This window comes from Argentina silus, assembly GCF_951799395.1.
Source record: "Argentina silus genome assembly, chromosome: 15".
Taxonomy (NCBI): Eukaryota; Metazoa; Chordata; class Actinopteri; order Argentiniformes; family Argentinidae; genus Argentina; species Argentina silus.
Window position 1 is genome coordinate 6797903 of NC_139669.1, and position 20557 is coordinate 6818459.

The 20557-nt window shown below is 42.7% G+C and overlaps 3 protein-coding genes across 4 annotated transcripts; all 3 read right to left on the reverse strand.

Moving 5' to 3' along the window:
* Nucleotides 1-2093: 2093 nt before the first annotated feature.
* eef1g (eukaryotic translation elongation factor 1 gamma) lies at nucleotides 2094-8380 on the reverse strand. The gene is made up of 10 exons (XM_083686683.1): nucleotides 8279-8380; nucleotides 7167-7325; nucleotides 6963-7026; nucleotides 6207-6349; nucleotides 5855-5998; nucleotides 5555-5684; nucleotides 5050-5245; nucleotides 3496-3668; nucleotides 2935-3059; nucleotides 2094-2709 (listed from the first exon to the last, which is right to left on the reverse strand). The coding sequence occupies exons 1-10, from the start codon at nucleotides 8288-8290 to the stop codon at nucleotides 2551-2553; spliced, it is 1305 nt and encodes a 434-aa protein (XP_083542809.1). The 5' UTR covers nucleotides 8291-8380; the 3' UTR covers nucleotides 2094-2550.
* A 294-nt stretch (nucleotides 8381-8674) lies between these two features.
* polr2g (RNA polymerase II subunit G) lies at nucleotides 8675-11550 on the reverse strand. Its single transcript, XM_083686728.1, has 8 exons — nucleotides 11415-11550; nucleotides 11129-11238; nucleotides 10840-10999; nucleotides 10640-10690; nucleotides 10428-10493; nucleotides 10145-10216; nucleotides 9331-9364; nucleotides 8675-9115 (listed from the first exon to the last, which is right to left on the reverse strand). The coding sequence occupies exons 1-8, from the start codon at nucleotides 11424-11426 to the stop codon at nucleotides 9102-9104; spliced, it is 519 nt and encodes a 172-aa protein (XP_083542854.1). The 5' UTR covers nucleotides 11427-11550; the 3' UTR covers nucleotides 8675-9101.
* A 222-nt stretch (nucleotides 11551-11772) lies between these two features.
* Nucleotides 11773-19939, reverse strand: pld7 (phospholipase D family, member 7). 2 transcript variants are annotated; one of them, XM_083686460.1, is made up of 13 exons: nucleotides 19818-19939; nucleotides 17210-18786; nucleotides 16503-16649; nucleotides 15198-16220; nucleotides 14685-14866; nucleotides 14379-14544; nucleotides 14153-14282; nucleotides 13822-13949; nucleotides 13313-13516; nucleotides 13079-13218; nucleotides 12780-12945; nucleotides 12578-12677; nucleotides 11773-12409 (listed from the first exon to the last, which is right to left on the reverse strand). In XM_083686460.1, the coding sequence occupies exons 2-13, from the start codon at nucleotides 17294-17296 to the stop codon at nucleotides 12207-12209; spliced, it is 2676 nt and encodes an 891-aa protein (XP_083542586.1). In that variant the 5' UTR covers nucleotides 17297-18786; nucleotides 19818-19939; the 3' UTR covers nucleotides 11773-12206. The 2 variants fall into 2 exon arrangements, with proteins under 2 accessions (XP_083542586.1, XP_083542587.1); XM_083686461.1 differs by having other exon boundaries at nucleotides 14168-14282; nucleotides 19818-19938.
* Nucleotides 19940-20557: the final 618 nt, after the last annotated feature.

Consider the following 20557-nt stretch of genomic DNA (forward strand, 5'->3'; position numbering starts at 1 on the left):
TAGCTTGGTCCGATGTGTTGGAAACTGTGCCAAAGACCAAACCTTTAGAGAGGGTATGCGATGGTTTGTACTCCTCTGCTTAATCCGTAAACTTCCCCTGTATGTTCCTTCTCACAAACAGGCGTTTCATACAGTGATAGAGCAAGGGAGAGGCACAATAAAGACAATCTTTATTGAAGGGATATAGGAACACTCTAAAGGATTGCTATTGTAGTTAACTCTGATGTGAGTTAACTTCCTTACTTATGTTACATGCCTCAACCATGATCCACAGGATGAGTGAGTCACTCAAGGACTTGTGCAGCACTGTTGTGGGAACATTTCCATACTCTGATTTCCATGGGCCCGCAGAACAAACTAAAATGGGCGGTCAGATTGTATTACTCATAAACGGCTGGATAGCTGGATAGTCTCAGTCACAAGCCGTGTGTCTCAGCCCATAAAGCTAAACTGGATGTAAATTTGACTTACCCTCGGGACACTTCCCCAGTGTGTGTATCTATAAAAGGCCTCGTATGCGAATGTTATGTTTTAAGCCACAATTCATAGTCCAATAGGAAATCAGTAGGCAATGTTTACTTATCAAGCTCTTATCATGACTCTATCAAGGCAATGAACTGGTACGGTTCTCTGTTGACATTTGATTGGATTGAAACGAATAGATATGCATACAAAGAAGACAAGTCAAACACTCAATCAATCAATTCAAACATTGTATTTGTATAGGACTCTTTACATAGTAATTATGCATTCTCAAATCCAACTGGGATCAACCCTATGCTGATACAGAAGGCACATAGCCGGCACAAACCTGAAGCTAGAGGTTAGGCTTCACCTAACTTACAGTGCATTCGGAAAGTATTCAGACCCTTTCACTTTTTCCACATTTTGTTATGTTACAGCCTTATTCTAAAATGGATTAAATTATTTTCCTCATCAATCTACACACAATACCCCATAACGACAAAGCGAAAAACAGGTTTTTAGAAACCTGTCCTTTGAGGAGAGGACTGTAAACCAGTACGTTCTTAAATTAGTTTGATTGCAAGATTGTACAGTGGCCTATTGTCATTTTATTGTTCCATTATTCCACCAGGTAAATTGACTGAGAAAATGTCAGTTCTCTTTGTGATGTGGATGAAGCTCCTTAAGGCAGAGATTAGATTGGCACAGTATGTCACGGAACAGAAACAGTGGGATCAGGTTAGGGCAGGTCGCTCTTCACGGTGATCTCACCCATCAGCTGTGGATAGGGCCCAGGGCGTAGACTCACAGTTACTACTTGCAGTTGAAAAAAAATAAAAAATGTAAACATGTAAACTGCCACTTGGCGTTTGAAGGTGTGGATATCAATACGCACGGGTGCATGAGGAAATACTTCTCCTTTTGTCACAGTCCAGTTGAAGCAAGCGACACAATGACCGGTCTCGAGTACCATGACCTGAGTGTTGACAGATAAACAAAGAGGCCAAAGTGGTTTTAAGAGTCTTGGTGTTCACCGTGCTTACTCTGCAGAATTGTTTGTGGATTTTACAAGATTCACATATAGGCCCACCTACCTTTACAACCAATGTTAGTAATCCGGGATATAAGGACAAAATGCCCAAAAGGGAAAAATAAACTGTCATTGTCTGCCATAGTTGTGTAAACCACAACCAATTTAATGCATGCTTTTTTGTTCAGTGTTTTTCCAAATGCTGAGGTCTCCATTTCCATTCCAGCCCTGTTCAGATTCTTCCAATTCAAGGGCTTGTACACCCTCTGGAGGAATAAGAAAATATGACACAATCACCATTTTGACCCACCCATCTACCAAAAATGTATTCCTCATTGAAATAGCAACGCTGCCATTTTGTTGAAACCATTTCCAGACAGGACTGCCTCATTATTTATTTTTTTAATCTAGAACCAATCTAACCAAACAAACAATCTAGTTGTATCAAGCCAAACCCAATTAGGCAGAAGTTGGACTACAAGCTGAAAAGGACCAGACAACCAGCCAGACATACCATAGGCAAGTTCATTCTTCTTTAACAGCCTAGGACAACAAAGGACTATATTCACAAAATCATACGGTTGAGTCACAAGAGAGAGAATGTGCAATTGGATTTATTGTTTACCAAATTACAGCTATAACTTCCTCAACCATTTCTTTCATGGGAGGAAATTTGTGTCTTTCCTTTACCCATGTCCCACTCCACAATTGCACAACAATGGCCATAACTGAGTCGGCAGGGCATCATGCTAAATTGGGTAGGTGGGTTCTAACTGACGGCACACAAAACAAAAAGAGTCTGAAGTCAAGCATATACATCCTTTCAAACTTGTATCAAACAAAAAATAATCCAAAATAGCATTGTGGAAAACACTTTATTTCTCAACTCAAGACAACCACGTTTCGGCCATTGAGAAGCAATCCACGCCAACTTGAATCTCTTCAAGTTCAGTTTAAGTACAAGGTGTTTGAATGTCCTTAGGTTAAGGTGTTGATAGACAGCGGACGTATGGGGGGGGGGGAGAGGAGGGAGGGGAGGGTGTTCCCATCCACTCTCACTTGAAGATCTTTCCCTGGTTGACAGCCTTGCCTACGTGCTTGAAGTCGCCCTCCCAGGCAAAGTATTCCTTCACCATGGTCTTGCACTCTTCACTGTCCGCGTCCAGTTTGCGCCAGGCGTAAGACTCGTAATCAATCTGCCAATCGTTACACAGCTAGAGAGAGGAATATGGGGGTAGATGAGTACAGGCAAAATGACATCCAAAAAAAAACCATCCAAATACAGGAGGTAGTAAGCAGTAACCACTGGCTTCAACAGATCAATAAATATTGACCATACTAACTTCATTTCTCACTGTATAAATGCTTATTACTCCTGTTATTCCGACGAGGAAGGTTACATTTATGAAAATGGGCACTTTCAAATGGGAACAACTCACAGGGAAGACGAGGTCCTGTCCTCTGAAGATCCAGATACCAGAAATGCTACTGTCATTATTTGTTCCGAAGAGGATGACGCTAGCGAAAGCGTTCTTGCGCAGTTTGTCAAGACGCTGGAACATTCCTGAAAGGAGAACAAGTCTTAGTGCAACTGCAGACGAGTCCTGCTACTGACCGTTGCTCATCATACAGGACAGATCCTGTATGAGTTGTGCGCGTAACTCGCTGTCACTACGCATGAGAAATTAAGAAATATGAGTCTCAGGTTCCTGTACTGACCTGATAAGACATGTAGCCGGTGCTTCTGAATGAATGTGACATACAAGTATTGCCTCTGGCACAAACACTAATGCTACTAAATAGACCATCAGCCTAAATACGATCATAATACGATCAGAAGTTGGAAAGGAGTTTCTGCTCATCAGAAGAGGAAAAACAGGGATAATGCCTTAACACTCACGCAATTGCCACACCTTCTAATGCAAAATAGTCTTCTTACAAACAGGGGTCTAGTGCCTATAGCTGATACAGGGACAGGAGAGGTCAGCAGTTGATCTCACCTGTGATGAGGTTGCAGCTCATGAAGGTCATGGTTAGCTCGTCTGCGTATTTGTACTCCCCGTACCAGATGGAATAACCCTCCTTGTCAAAGTGTTCCCAGAAGTGAGGCACGGCCACGGTCAGGGTGTCCTCGTTAGAGTACTTTCTCTTGAACTCGTCCATAACAAATTGGCTAAGGGAAAGAGGAAAGACATTTATGAGCTTACTGTGCCTGTGAGAAATAGCTCAATTCTATTTCGTTTTAACTCATTCAGTGCAGAGGCTGTATGAAGTCAGCCAAATTGTCAACATTCTAGAGTGCCACGGGTGACTTTATTCACCAAGAATGTAGCCAATCAAAGTATTGTTGCTAGGTAAATACCACATAAAACACATGGCACCCTAGGTGGTGAGTGTTCTGGAATAATTTGGCAGTTGGTGAGTTAAACATTCTCCACAAAGTGTGTATTTGTTCACTACCACTCAGATTTAAAAGGCATTCAATTGGTGAAAGCATAGGTAGGTTAGAGTTTCCCCAACATCAACCAACCAAAAATCCTTTTTACTTCATAACAGAGACTGAGCAGGTGTCCTCTTCCACAGAACCTGCACTGGCTATGACATGCTCTTACGACATGCAAGCGCAGCAGACTTATTTAATGCTCACATTTTATTCAATCATTTCATCCATCTCTCTCACGCGCGTCTGCATGTGGCCTATTTTCCCCCCTTGTCTCGCATTGCCATAACTCCAAATCACGTCGTTCTCTCGCCTCCTCTGGAGGTCTGGAGGATTTTAGATTAGCTGATCTGGCTTGGATTGAACTGGACGGAGCGATGGGAGAATGTGCCTGCAATTGGATGTTACATTCCAAGAGCACTCCTTACCCACCCACCCAGTTTCTTTTCCACCCGGGAAGGACAATTTTGCTGAGAGTTGTTGCCTATGCTGAAGAAAATTGAAAAGAAAAACTGATTTGTTTTTTGGAGCCCTGCCCCAGGCAAGGTATTCAGCGAGGTGTCCCTCATCTCAAGCAGGCTTCCACCCCTTTGTAGCCACTTCCTGCAAAGGATTTCCCGTTCCGGAACCACCAATTTTCCACCTTAGATTGAAGACCCGTCTCTTCAGGCTACATCTTAATGGTCCCTCCTAAAGCCCTCTTCACCCCCACTACAAGTTTCTCTCGTTAATAAAAAAAAAAAGAATAATTCTAGCATTGTGACTGCCTATGGCCCCTGGTCCGAGTATTGATTACTTTATCATATGATGACGGATGGATAGATGATTCACTTACTTAAACAAATGTATTTCTTGTAAGTCGCTTTGGATAAAGGCGTCTGCTAAATGCCATAAATGTAAAACTAGGAAAACCTGTTCTCAACGAGTTTAGTTTTCCCCTTACGTCTCAAATGGAACCGGAGACAGAATAGAGTGAGACATTACTCTCCAAGCTCCTACACTTGTTGGCACACAAGATAGGGGTGGGGCGGGTTTCGCGTTGGGGAGAAGGGAAGAGAATGGGTTGTGCAACAAACAGGCTCTGGACCTCATTAGGTGTTGACATAACATGTACCTCTTTGACAAGTGTGCGAAGGGGTCCTTGGCTTTGGGCTCCTGAGCCAGAACTGCTTCACACTCATCCATCTCCTCTTCAGCTGGGGCAGCTTTCTTCTCCTCTTTCTTCTTTTCCTTCTTCTCCGCAGGTTTGCCCGGCTTCTCTTTCTTAGGAGCGGCGTCTTTCTTGGGCTGCATATCAGAGAACCTCTTGGCTGGAGGGAAATAATATCATCACAACCAGGAAATCCACGTTTGCATTGCTTCATGTCAAGCACAAGCACAGATGCAGTTATCAAGTGTTCACCCATTACAATATTCTCAGGTTCTCACACTGTAAATTACATTTCAGATGCAGAATCCATTCCTTAGAATCAATGATCATGATAATCTTAATTACTAATTGGACAACTCTGCTAGAATTCAGAAAAAGGGGGAATACAATTTCCTGTTCACTCATCTGAAGTTTGTTCATGGTGTCGTGGTGTTTCCCCGTTTACTAAATGTTTTGAATTTGGACTTACAATCGAACTGAGCCATCTTGTCGCAGAGCTTGACCTCTCCGAGCACAGCCCTGAACTGGGGCTGGTTGACGCAGGTTGTGAACCAACGCGTCACGTTGGGGTAGGGCTGGCGGAAGGAAGGCTCAAGGACCTACAAGAGGAGAGAGAGAGAGAGAGAGAGAGAGAGAGAGAGAGAGAGAGAGATATTAAAACCTATATGTGAAGCCTAAACAAAGAGGCTTAGTTAGGCCTGTCAGCCTAACCAAAAAGGAATGTCATGTCAATGTGATTGTTATAAAAAGAACAAAGCAGAAGTGTCACCTGTTTGTAGAGCCACAGCATAGAGCAGGCCACACTGATGTCGGCCAAGCTGATTCTCTCGCCAACCAGGAAGGTGTGGGTGTTCAGATGTTGGTTCAGAACTCCCAGCACCCTCTTCACCTCCTCCTTGGCCTGCTCTGTGGCCTAGATAGAGATGGTGGAGAAGTGGAACACATGAAATTGCGCAGGGCTACAGCTCCGTCTGAGAGAGAGTCCTTCTATATTCTGCGAGCTATTCTTAATCCAATGAGCAACTTGAATAGTTCACCAAACATAAATAATGCCTCCCCCCCCCTCCGCCTGCTGAGTTTTAATCCTGTCACAAGCTTGACATCACAATCAGCGTACACACCTGTTTGTTGAACTGCATGATTCCAAGGGTGGGGAAGACCCACGCGCTGGCTGGAGGGATGATCTCAGAGTCGGCAAAGCTCACCCACTGCAGCACCTGGGCGCTGGCCTGAGGACTGCTACCACGCAGGGCTTCATTGCTCACTGATGAAGACAAGACACCCACAGTTAAGGCGTGTGCTCAAGGGCATCAGCAAAACAGAAACGAGCTCAGGCAGGTATCAATAAAGTTTGGATCATTAGGGCTTCGTCGGGTCTATGTTGAAGTGCCTTCGGTGACAGATCTCTGCTTTGAAGCCGCAATCAGTCATTAGTGAAACGGCAAACTGGCTGTCCTGCCTCTTGCTTTAGTAAAAGTAATAACGAGAGACAGTTCAGCAACGCTAAGCAATGTTTTAATTGAGAAATCATAAAGGAAACAGCCTCTGGTTACCTTCGCGGAATGTATATCTTTCAGCTTAGATCAGTCTGAGAGCTTTGTAAACAATGCTGGTACAGATAGGGCTGTGTGCTGCTGAAACCACCGACCTCAATCTCAGCATAATATTACAATTCTGAGGGCAGTCACGTTACTAAACATTTACTTAAGCAAAACACTGTTGTGTCGTTAACCCTCAAATGGCAGGGCAGCTAAATCGCAGTTTCACTTATGACGAATAGCAGCTACAAAGGATCCATACCATTATTTAAAAACTAGCCTAACCAGAATGTGGAAGGGCAATCAGGAGGATAAAAAGGCATTAATCAAATTACTTACAGTAGTGAGCAATGGCATTACTCTCAAACAGACAGAAGCCGTCATCACCCTGGAAAGCTGGAACCTGTGGGGAGGGGGACCGCAGAGGCAAAAGAAAAGAAAAGAAAAAAAGCAATTAGACGTGGCTACACTACTTTGACAACACAGGACACACTGTAAACCAAATACCAGCATATAGGAGTGAATAATGAACATACAACTGACCTTTCCCAAGGGGAAGTTGTTAAGGAAAGTAGGGGTGCGGTTCGTCTGGCCGAAGGTGAAGGCAGGGGGATTGCTGGCCACCTTGAGGGCAGCGCCACTGTACTGGGCAGCAATCTGAGCCTTAAAGGCCCGCCAGTTCTCTGGGTATGTGTAGAGAGTCTGTGGGAGAGAGCAAATAATCAAGGTTAAAGAAGGAAGCTTCCACAATAAACGTTCATTCAATACTACATCTCATGTCGTGGCCTATTGGTCGTGCACACAGCAAACGTTCTCATCACATCAATGATGGCGCACCATGACCTCAACACTAGTGAGCTGTCAATACAATGGTTCAGCGTGTCAGCAACCCTACCAACAGCTACACGGGGCAATACCGCTAAAGGTATGGTTATAACAGTGCCTTGAATTCCAATTAGATGGTCCACAAAAGCTTCATTACACTACGTGTCATCATTCTGGCCCCTGACGTACTTAGCTAGCAGGCTGCTATGGTGAAAACTAACAGGGACTCAGGCAAGCGTATGTCAAGTCAAAGTTAAAACTGCATAGGATACGGAGGACACAGCATAGGATACGGTGATTAACTGTGTTATACTGCTTGGCCAACCAGTTATATGACCTAGCATATGGCCCATAATCACAAAAAGCTGCGTACGGTATCCGGTCGCTTGGATGAGATAGCTAACTAGTTGCTAGCTGCTAACTAGCCAGAACGCAGGATATAAATATTATGAAAACATAGTTAGGTAAAAAATAAAGAAAGAAAGAAGCACTGTCTCTATATGTTATTGTATGATTAATACCTAAATCGACCATGAGTTTAATCCTAGCCCCCCCCCGCCCCGTCCCAACAGAGTGCATAACGTGGCACAAGGCAAGACTAGAGGCGTCAACTCGCCAGCTTGAACGCTACGTCGACGAGACAAGTGATTGAGGGGTAATGTTAACAAATAAACCACAAATAAGCCTGCATATGGGGTCTCTGTACGTTGAGGACACGGTACATGTACAAAGGTGTAGAATAGGAGCACGGATGTGGGAGATTTTGTACAGATGGTTGCTGAAAAACTAAGTAATAATTGAATGACTGAGCATCTCTCCATCTTACTCACCCCTGCCGCCATCTTTAGGACGAGAGAAAGGAAGACCGAGGGCGCGTGGCGCTGACGTATTTACAAACGGGAGGGGCGCTCTGTCGCTCAAATAAAACGTCTGCTGAAAATTAGACGAACCAATACATTAATCACTGGTAATATAGTATTACGAAATGTAGAGCTCAGTGTAATTAATATCCATTGTGTAATGTGAACAATTTCCAACAAATGTATATTTTTATTTAAATTCAATAAAACTGAGGTAAGCATGTTTTTGAATCAAGAAAATAAATGCGTGAGAGTTGTATGAGATTAAGCGTGCCATTGATTGTGATGTGATACAGCTGTAGTCCCCTCCAACACAAATGCGCACACATACTTTAACTTGCAAACCGTAATAGAGCACACCAGAGAAAAAAGACAAAGAAACATTTATTTCAGTTCTTCAATTGCAGAAGTAAAACAGCAAATGAGAGCTAATTCAGATATAAACAAAAATGAATATCAAAAAATTCAGGGATGCAGTTAAGCTTGGAAGAGTCAATTAACCCTATAATATATTTTCCTGTATTCAACACTATGAGAAGAACATGTTTTACTTTCCTTGCATATGCAAATGTAGTTGTCACTGACCATTTCTACAAACACAAATCGAAAGGACTCCATGCTATGCGATGATACCTCATTATGAAGATAGAAAATAGAAAAATATTTTGTATTTTAGTATTGGCAGTATCCCTGGGACATTAACAAGACATATCTTGTCAAATGTAAAAAATAATAATAATAATAATTAATATCTAAGATGTACGCTGGTATATCAGTATAGTCCTTCAGTAAATCAGCTGACAAGACCTAGGGAGAAGGAATGGATAACAAAATGAGAATTCAAGAAAAATACAGATGAATTAGTTGCAATTTTAAAGATTGAAACAATGGAAGAACACACATTTAACTGTAACTACCAATTGGTTATTAGCCCACATTGAGTCCTAATGCATCTATTGGGCATGAAGTGGATAAGGACAAACAAATAATAGTGATCAACAGAAGACAAATATCCCACATACCCAAATAATCATCCATCAGGGACCCAATTGCGAACTGTAAAAAGTGAAATGCACATATTAAAACCAGGTAAACAAACTTCCAATTCAGTGTGTTACACAACATAGGGAAATGCTTGATTGTTTCCTTTTAACTTCATAATCGCACTTGGAGAACAAATCGGATATTCTTCAGCACATTCACAGCATTTACTTTAGTTTGAGGGACATCAGAGGAGGGGGGTAATGACATCAGAGGAGGGGGGTAATGACATCAGAGGAGGGGGATAATGACATCAGAGGAGGGGGGTAATGAACCCGGCATGGTCAACCGTGTTGACAGCAACATGTCACGTCATGTGAAAACACTAAGCATGGAGAAAAATCTCAATATCAAATATTCAATATCAGATATGGTTCATTTGTCTTTTACAACGGCAGCATACTTTTATGAAAGAAATAATGACGAGAGAAAATATGGACTCCAGCACAGGTGCAATGCTTGTCCGTTGTGTACACAAACACAACATCGGCTCTGATGTACATCTCATAGTAGCTGCATCTGCCTTGTTCTCATATTGGAGGTAAACCAGTTTTTACACCACACTTTGAAGCTGCAAAACTTTCTCAGACCTCCAACTGCATTTCAAGCACTCTTGGTCTTGATCAGTCAAGGCTGGTGGAGGTAGAAATCGGAGGACAAGCTCGTTGTCATGCATGGAATGGAATGAGGAATGGTATCAAAACACGTGTCCTCATTCCATTCCTTGCAGGACAATGAGCCCGTCCTCCAATTTCTACCTCCGCCAGCCTCCCCTGATCTTGATAGTGCACTTACGATGTCATTCTTGTCCACTCGTGTTCCCACAATCTTCAACCGAATCTCATCGTCCTGCTGGATAACAATGTCCTGAGAAAGGGAGACAAAATTCTATATAAGAGAATGTGTGTGCAGCTGCAGATGACCAGTTATTTACTACACATAAACACCATTTATTCTTTGTAAGTGCTGAGTGAAATTCTTAACGGTCAGAAGTGACATCACCATTTATTAATGCTCAGGACTACAGCCACACCACCATGTGTTATTTAGGAGCATGGTTTGTGGTTCTACATCTTACCTCATCAACTGTCTTATAACAGGGGGGGTTTGAGTTGGGGTCAAACTCCATCTCTGAGGGAATGGACTGTCAAAGGAGAAACATTTTTTTTTTCTTCAAAACAGCAAGATAACATCATTTACAATCCTAATACATAATCTTTAGGCCATTAAATAATTTATCAATGCAACAAAATGCATTGATAAATTAGAGACATTTCCATTTGGACCTACGTGGCGAGAAATGAAACAGGACATGGGGCCAATTTCTGTGAACAGTCCAACCTGAAAGGCACAGTGAAAATACTTAGACACACAATGAACACTGTCAGAAATGACTTTACCATGCATGAAGATTGATATTGTTATAAACAGCATGCATTTCTTATTTACTCTGAACATGATTTCAGTTCTGTTTTGTTGGTTTTCCTTACTTTGTTGACCTGAGTGACCACTGCATCCACCACTTCCCCTTTGAATGGACGGAAAACAATGGCCTTGTACTTGACTGGGTACAGAACAAACCCTCTACCTGGTTGTATCACACCTGCCCCGATGTTGTCAATGGTGGTTACGGCAATAACAAAACCATATCTGAAAGAGAGAGCCAGCAAACCAATGTGTTTAGTGCTAGTATTGGTCAAAACAAACAACACGGGCGCTGTATAAGTATCCACATTGTAAGAACAGCACAGGGCGGCTGCGGCTGACCTTTCTACTCACTTTCCCGTGCATGTTCCCTCCACTTCTGTGAACAGCTTCTGTTTCACAGTGTTCAGGAGGTTGGGACCGAAGTACCGAGGGTGGAGCAGAATTTCATGCTCCAAAGAAATCTGCGCATAAAGGAAAGACTCAGTAGTTGATGGTCTTGAAGGTGGTAGAAATCACTCGCTAGCTAAAAGTTAACAATAATAGCACGAGCTAGCTACTAACAATAACAGCCGAGCTAGTACTGATGGCCAGTATCAGGGTGTTTAGAGAATTTAAGCAGGAAAATCTAACAACTTACGTGATAAAACATGATATCCCGCTCTCAATTGCTTTATTGTAGCGTTTTCTTTGGATCAATCAGCAAGAAATCATATTTTTTCTAGTAAATGCTCTAATACTTCTTTCAAGTCCAGCGGCACTCTCAAGCGCACTAAAGGGAGTACGATCAAAGGTTTTACTTCCGGAGTACTACCCAAACACGCGGAAGTACTTGCTGTAGAATTTCAGATTAAAACCACAACAAATGTGTTCTATGCTAAATCTACTTTATCCCTCTGCTTATGTTCAGGGTTACCACAATAACTTGCTGGTCCTTAAGTTTTTTTTAAATACAGCTTTAGTTTCTGATCTAAGACAAGAACTCCAGGGACTCAAAATAACCAAAACATTTTATTTACAAAATAAGAATGAATTCAAAAACAACAGTACAGAACAGTACAGAATGCACCAGGCATGAAACTAGGTTGAAAAAAAGACTACCCTTATAGATAACAAATGCCTCATTTGTTTTGATAAAGAAACAACGACTCTCAAAATGTGTGAAATGTGTGACCAATCCTGCAAGATTAATTCAATAGCCTATTGATACACTCTCACAACCAAGCAAGCGCAAGTCAAAAATATATATACAACATAAGATATAATTCCAAATATACAGTAAAATACATGGTGTAGCCGGACAAAGGGTAATGAAACACAAGTGAGATTTTAAGCCTCAAGTCTTATGTAACTACTCCTGCAAATGTCTATTACATACAGGTGAGTGCAAATGCCCCCCAAAAGCCTCTGGATGATACAGTTTGTAGATATTTTAATGATATTTTTTACCACAGCGTTTTACATCATCATTGGAAAGAGCTTGGGCGTATTCTGATGCCCAGTCCCTCTGGAAAACCTCCTGCAGTTCACTCTGCAAAGTCCTCTGACCCTCACGGGTCTCAGAGCCGGTCTGGTTAACCACTAACCCAACACCTGCAGTGTTGGTGAAGTAGTTTTCAGACCAGTTGGATGTTCCTGCGTAGACAGAGCGTTATCCAAGTTACTCAATTGGCAATGCAGGTCACAGCATTTTGACTGATGTTTCAATAGTCTGCCTAGTAAACATGTGACAATTGTAAACTTGTCAGTTTGAGTCTCTCATAAAACACGTAAAATGCACGGTAGCAGTGACATACACAGTACCTATGTAGACAACTCTGTCCGTCACCATGTACTTCGCATGGTTCACCCGTGCAAAAGAGATCTTCCTCTGCTCTGGTGTCGAGGGCACCTCGAACACTTTCTGTGCAACACATCATGAAAAGTACATCATCAAAACGCCACCGGGCACAACTGAAGGCACAAAATATAAGGTGGAGAGAATGAATGGAAACATCCTAGGTACCACGTTTATGTTGCAACCCAGGGGAGCCGCGTTGAGCGTCGTCAGAGACTGCAGGAAGACAAACATGGCGTCTGGGGAGTGTTGCCAGCAGCTCACAAGCAGATTCACCTCCACCCCTCTGGTGCATGCTGCCGCCCGTATGGCTGAGTCGATGGCAGGCCAGAACCTAATAAATACACACACATACTCCTATTGGACCTCACTTTGCTCAAAACAACACACAGCATGCATACGGTGAATGTCCTAATCAAAAAAGAAAGATTTGGGCCACATGAACACTGAGTGCTGATAATGGTCACCTGAGGGGCTCAGTGAACTGGGACAGAGGAAGATAGTCCATGACCGAGATGTGGACATATTTCTGGGCGTCTGAGATCACAGAGAGGATGGTGGAGAGGTCGTCAGAGCGTCCAGGTGCTGCTATCTGCGGAGGAGCACTCTGAAACAAAAGGGACGATTTTACTATCAGAAGCATTATGCAAAATATAAGTGGAAGGGATTAGTTAGTCAAAGATATAGGCCGTACAACTCACAGACAGATAGACCCGAGCAGGGACTCCATTGAGTTTAAGAGTCAGCGGGTGTTCAGAGCTTGAGAGGGCAGAATAACGGGCAGGCCAGAACGGGGGTAGGGAACCATTTTTCTGAGCACCAATGTACCAGTACACCCCAAATATGCGTGACGCATCCTGTGCCAAGCAGCTGCAGTTCTCCACAGACACTCCCACCTCCTTCACCTGGGGGGCAGGTGAGGAAGGGAAGAAAGGAAGGTATTAGATAATAATACACGATGAGACATATTTGCATTCAACTTTTATTTTAAAACAGGGAGTCCCATTGAGACAAAGGTCTCTTTTATGAGGGAGCCCTGTATACACAATTACAAACACAAAATACAACATTATAAAACCCAATCAGGAAAAACAATTACATTTTTCAACAAAGAGGTCCTCGAAATAAATGTTTATAAATGCTAAAAGTGTTACAAATGTCTTATGTAATAAACCTGCAAATGATCTAGAGGATATCATTAAGAAAATACCTGGGTGAGGGATCGCCAGTCCATGTTGGCACTTCCTAGGTAAAAGTGCTTCTGATCCACAACCCACAACTTGGTGTGGATTATGCCTCCTGTAAAGGACTGGAGATCCACCTCACGTACCTCTGCACCTGAGACAGACAGAGGAACAGAGCAAAGGTTAAAAACACATAGCATGGCACATTATCTAATAACAGTGTTTGATTACATTATCCCATTTAAAGAGTATCAGCATAACCTAAAAAATGAATATTCTCAAATGCTCAGTTCCTGGAATACCTACTGTACCTGCACCTGTTTTGGTTAAAGGGATCAATGCAAGTTCCTGGAATACCTAAAGTGCATGCACCTGTTTTGGCTAGCTCATGTGTGTCTTGAGTAGCAGACTGAGGGCCATTGACAGCAATCTGTAGTTTCACTCCTTTTGACTCAAGTTGCATGAGCTGCTTAAAGACTTCTTTTCCCTGCAAAATACATGTGCACACATGAATCAAGAGAGACACCTGAACATACTGTATAACTTTAAAAGAGATTGATGACAAGACAAATCACTCTTTTACCTGCAAAGCACTAGGCTCAGTGTCTCTGAGAGAGAAGTAGAAGGCTGCAATGTCGACAGAGCTGTTTGCCTTGTTCAGTAGATCTAGCCATGCCTCTGCAATGCTTGGCAGGGGTGTGGAGTCAGTTGGATAAAGCCCCTGAGGGATGCTCTCAACCAGGTTCACACTGATTGGGATGAAGAGACAAAACATTTCTAATCAATCAATCTCAAACGCCCCCCGCCCCCCCTCCCCAAAAAAAGCTGCGAGTGTTGCAAATCTGTAAAGGCTTTCATGATACTCTTTGGATAAAATAAACTTTCTTACCGACAATCGAAGCTGCAAGGCTCTTGAGGCAGAAATCCCTCCAGCCAGTGCAACTCCAGTTGGACCATCAAGTTGGACACAGACGAGGGAATCCCATAGTGCCAAATGTGTTGACCAAACCCCCCGATAAGAAGCAGGGAGGAGGGGAGAAAGCAGAAGAGTAGGAAGCTCCAGCCACATGTCTACAAAGGGAGAATCGGTAACATTAGAATGATCAAAATAATAATAATAATAATAATAATAATAATAATGGATTCATTTTGTATAGTGCTTTTCTCAGTACTCAAAGACACTACATTCCATGGAAAGAATAAGAATAGATAGACACATAAAAATCTAAACAAAAGCACAGTCAGTAAAAACAACAAGATTAAAAGCAAGTTTAAAAAGATTAGGGATTATCTACATGTATGTCTTCCATCAGTATGGATTACAAAATTTGCCTTACTAACCACTTGAATCCTAAGAGTAAAAATATCTCAAGCACTGGTCCAAAATGACATAACACCTGACCTTGTTTGACTGACTGGTATTGGTTGTCCTCTGGGGCACTGGTGCGGCATCGGTACCAGCATCTGTAGTACCCTCTGGAACTGCTGAGCATTTTCCAGATACATTTTCCTTGTTGATAGATTTTTCTTCTTCGTCATTCCTGTTAGTGACCTCAGATTCAGGGAGGCTTTCAATGCCCAACTTCTCAACTGGACGTTCCTCCTCACATGGAGACTCTGTGTCATCCTCTTCTAATACAAGTTTCAAATTCATGGGCTCACAGGGAGGTTCCTCGTACCATTTTTCTACATTCTCCGCCTGATCCAGATTACTCTCGTTTTCGTCTTCGTCACCCTCAACCACCTCAAAGGATTCCTTTTCAGCACCGCTAGAGGCAACAGGGCAACTATCCATTTCAACCTGAGCATCAACTTCTTCCTCTGGAGCCTGCTGTGTTGCTTGGGTGAAGGATCCCCCACTCGAGTACAGAGATTGGTCGGGAGTGGTGAAGTCTTGGGTCTTATCAGGTAGTAGTTCAGGGTCATGGTCCCCTGATTCTGACCTGATGGCTGGTCGCGGGCTTACTATCATGGGATGGAGCTGTTGTGTGGCCTGATACATCGATAACAGGGACTGGTTCTTCTGTTGGTCAGGTAGGGTTACATCCAGGACAGTGGTATTTTGCTCTGGGGTGCTAGCACGAGAGGAGGTTTCAGTGTTGCCTTTGGCTGGACGAACTGATGGCAGTTGGAGAGACGTTTCTCTAATACTTGGTAATTTTGATCTTGAAGTGTCTCCAATGCTGCTTACTTTCTCAGTTGTTTGACTCTGGTTGAAGGCCTCTTTCCTAGAAAGAGATGGAGCAGCTAGCTCTGAGCTATGACTGCCGGTTGGCCGTTTTTTGGCCAATGAGCTATGGAAAGTAGGAATTCGAGAGGCAGGTTTCCCACTTTTCCGAACGTCATCCCTCTCGTCATCCTCCTTTTTGCCAGAATCATCCTCTGGGTTGATTCTATTCAATACTACAGCACACTTCTTCAGACCCTGTAGAAAAGATATTCATTTCACCAGGTGAAAAATAGAAATGTCACAGCTCAATCAATCAATCATCACATCTATATTTGTATAGCGCTTTTTTTTCTTTCTTCCTTCTTTTTTTTTTTTTTTTTTTTTACAAAAAACTATTGTCTCAGTGATTTACAACAACAACAATACAAACAATACGAATAAATGCGAGTATGTTATGGCTACAATTTCCATAATGTTAACAGCAAATTAATAATAAAGGAGTCAATGATGCAATTCAGGGCGAGGTCAAAACCCTACCGGTACTTCGGTACTACCGGCCTCCGAGGTGACTTCATCATGCTGGAGTGGAGAGTGATGCTCAAAAGTCGTCTGAACATCATCATCATCATCCATCATGGCTTGGCTCTGCAAAGACCCTTGTATTGACGTCTCTGACTCTGTATCCTGGGGGCACACAACAAAGAATTCATTTTAATTTCGGTGGTGGTCAATAGCAAATACGATAGCTATAAATGCTAGTTGCACTTGATTGCTGGTTGGCTAATATTGTGAAAGTTATCTTGCCTCTTTTTTAACTTTACGATTCCGATTCCAAAACATCAGAGAAAGAAACGCATAGGCCAACAACCATAGCTAGTTGTACAATGGTTTAACACAAACTTTGGCAGACTCTTAAATTGGCAAAGACTGAGTGAGTAAGTGATGACTTTATGACATTAGTCAGCAAGCTTGTAAACGTGCTCTGCAGTCATTCGGTTGTTTTAGAAAAATATGACATAACTTACCATTGATGTTGTACAGGTAGGTGGACAATCTTGCCTCCTCATACAAACAGATATGCGTGTGCTAGTACCTGGCTAAACAGGCTGAATTGGCTAGCACGCTCGGCGTGATGTGCTCTGTGTTCTCTCTTCCCCTCTCTCTCTCTCTCTGCCAGCTAGCCAGCTACGTGGCTTTGGAAGAGAGGAAGGCGGAAAAGCTTACACTGAATGTATGGTACCTACCTCTAAATACGTGATTTTATTTCGGAGACGAGTTGATCTTCTCGGTTGGAGATCGCCCAGTCCGGCCGATCTTGGTCGTAGCGCCATCACCAATTTCTTCGCGCTCTAACAAGTCTCAAAAAGTAAAACCGAAACGAAAATAATGCAAATACACAGGTAAACCAATGTTTACTGAGCCGCCAACTTTGTTAATAAACATCAAATGAAGACCATGAATTGCGTTGCATTTTGTTTGTTTAGTTCAGGAGTTTATTACAAAAGATGTAGCAAGACGTCAAAAGTAAACAATAACTTGAAGTAACCGCGATTTCCTGTCTAGATGACAATTGGTGGTTTGGCACAACAAGCATGGCTTTTACGAAGTAGCCACTCAGTGCCCCCTACGGGTTTAAAATGGCCAATGCACGATCATGGCTTTTGAACGTTAATGCAAGCTACAGTGCTGTAGATATACCCCAAACAAAGTAGCCTTTATCCTATGTGTTAGAAACTGGTGTTGCTTCTTTTCTCCTGTGTATCAAACATTTAACTATTCAATGAGAACGCAATACGACATACAGAAACCCTTGTAAATTCATAAATCAGGTGGCCAGGCTTTGCCAAATTGATCTCTTCATTATTGATCTGTCCCAATACCCTTTGTTTTTCAGAATGCAATATGATACACTATAGACATAGACAAATGTGTAGATGCGTGTAATTTCAGTCTGTTTGGGTTCTGATAGATATGGTTATGTCAAACATAAATCTGCACTGTAAACTGTGTAGTGGGCTTCCCACACGAGATGCATGCGTATCCAAGCAACCAGAGACATCACCTCATTGCTCATGCCACTTTTCAAGCATCTTGTTGTTCAGTATTTCTCCACCAGAGGCCGATAGAGGGCAACAAAAGAAGTTCACTCTCATCACATTGGTTTCCCTCTTTTGCCAAACTGTTGACTAGCATGTAAGCCTTGTCTAAGTTGTCATTTGATTAAACAATTAACTGATTAACTGGTTGTGCTATTGGGCCAAGTCAATTTGTGAGTAAACCTAGTTTAGGCTTTGATTAGCCTCTTCTCACAACTGCTGAAGCGCTTTGAGTCTCCTGAGAGAGACAAGGCTTTATAGGCCGCCACCGTAGTAACTGCTGTTGTGTGCAGGTTGATACTGACGTAGCTGATTAGGCAACTATACATCAGTTTAACTGTGATAAGTGTTGAAGAGGTAGGCCTATAGGCCTAGATGGGTGGGGTTTGGTTTCAAATCTGCTCTATTGGCATTTTTGCCCAAATAATAACGTTGTAGTTATCCTCCAACATTAGTTATTTAGGCCTATAGAGAGAGAGGTGTTGAGAATTGGGGAGAGACAGGTAAGGCCAACGCCTTTCACAATGACAAAACACATCTTAGCAGAAAGATGCATCAAAGACAAGTAGCCTAGTTACCCTCAAAGCTTCAGAGAATATCAGAATATAAAGTAAAATCTCTGACCTCAAGGCTGATGCTAAGGGACAGAGAGTGAGGGAGCATGGGGGGGTGGCGGTGGGGGGGTAGAATCACAACTCTGACTCTGACCTCTCTGTGGGCCGATGCTGAGGGAAAAAAGAGAGAGAAAGAGAGAGAGTGTAGAATATGAAGTCAATGTGGTATTAAATGCACTATTGCTGTGAATTTAGTCGTGTGGTGGATAGCCTTCTACTGTATATACAAATAAAGAATGTCTGGTATTTCATTCCTGTCTGCTGTTCAAAGAATTCATTTGATGTACCAACAAGGAAATTGAACAGATCATCAACAAGGAAATGTTAAATACGTAAGTATGACGAATGTGCATGTAAGGTGTTACTTGGGGACTTTACACATTACAAGGCCAACCCGACCCATACTTTGCTGGTTCAGATAACGTATTTTCCTTTCCGGCACTGTTTCAGCAACTATGGTGGATGCATAACCAGGCCAGCCCAGTACAGCTCAGCTTGGCTCAGCTCAGTTCAGCTGTGTAGTATGAATTATGGTTCAGTTATTCCTTAGCCTCTGAGTTGAGCAGAGGTCATTGATAAATGCCCTCCCTGAGTACAAGTTTGGGTATGGAAAATCACTGTTTGTCTGATTGTTATTCTCAGCCCGTTCTGCGTCTCTTTTGCCTAAGCAGTTTGCAGTGTGTCGATTCTACAAAGCCATGAAGGTACTGTAGGTCTTCAGTGTTTTTGTCTGGGCTCTCCAAGTGCAGCTCAGCCATATCCTACTGGGTAGCATATCATGCTAGCTACAGTGAGGACAGATAGACAGAGCAGTTCACTGTGCTATGTCTATGGGATGAATGCTATCTAATGCTAGTGAACGGGTTGTATGTTGTTGCCTCTGTCTCTGTATTCATGTTTTGTATTGTGTTTCTGCATACCCGCCCCCCCCCCCCCCCCCCCCACACTCTCTCTCTCTCACTCACACACACACTCACACACACACACACACACACACACACACACACACACACACACACACACACACACACACACACACACACACACACACACACACACACCCTCCCGCTTCTCATTTTTAGGTCATGGGTACATGTAGCAGGTCATTGATCCTCATCATGGTCTCCCGCAATGAAACTTACCTTTTGAATATTTACACTTCCCTCCATGAATTCATCCAGGTAGAAACCATGGCCTTGAATCACTTTCTTGTACTGTCTGCTAGGCGTCCTAGTTAGTCACGGATGTGAATCGGAAGCTGTGTGTGTTGCATATCCGCCATTTGGTGGGGTTGTGGGGGGGGTGAACGGGGCTCTATAGCTTCCTGTGGTGGACTAGGGCTGCATCTGTTTAGGAATTTCCCCTGCATGCTTGACTTCCTCTCTATAGGCCGTGTCTGATTGGCTGACAGCCTCTGAGACAGGAAGTTCCCAATGACAGGTCTATACTAGTTTACATTATGAAAACTCCCAAAAGACAATTAATAGCTTGTAAGTTAGGATGCCCTTAAATATGTTGATGTCCACTTGACATAATCATGATGTGGATGTTGTTCATCTTGAGTTTAGGCAGAAAATAAAAAGTGTTAATTCCATTTCATTACAATAACTTATAACTTAGTTGCAAGGAAACCTGTTGAGACCACGGTTGTACAAAGATGATTTTTAACTTACCTTCTAGTAAGCCCATTGCATCCTATAAATGTCTGTCCACTAACCTATTGTGTCTGGTTATACTGAGTTGATCGCACCATGCTCTGCAGTTGGTGCAAAGCATTCAGCTTCACCAAGCTAATGCATTATCATCCCCTCTCATTCATTGAAATCCTTTCCAAATCCTTTAAAATGACATACATTTTGCCTATTCATCTGCTTGGGATAAA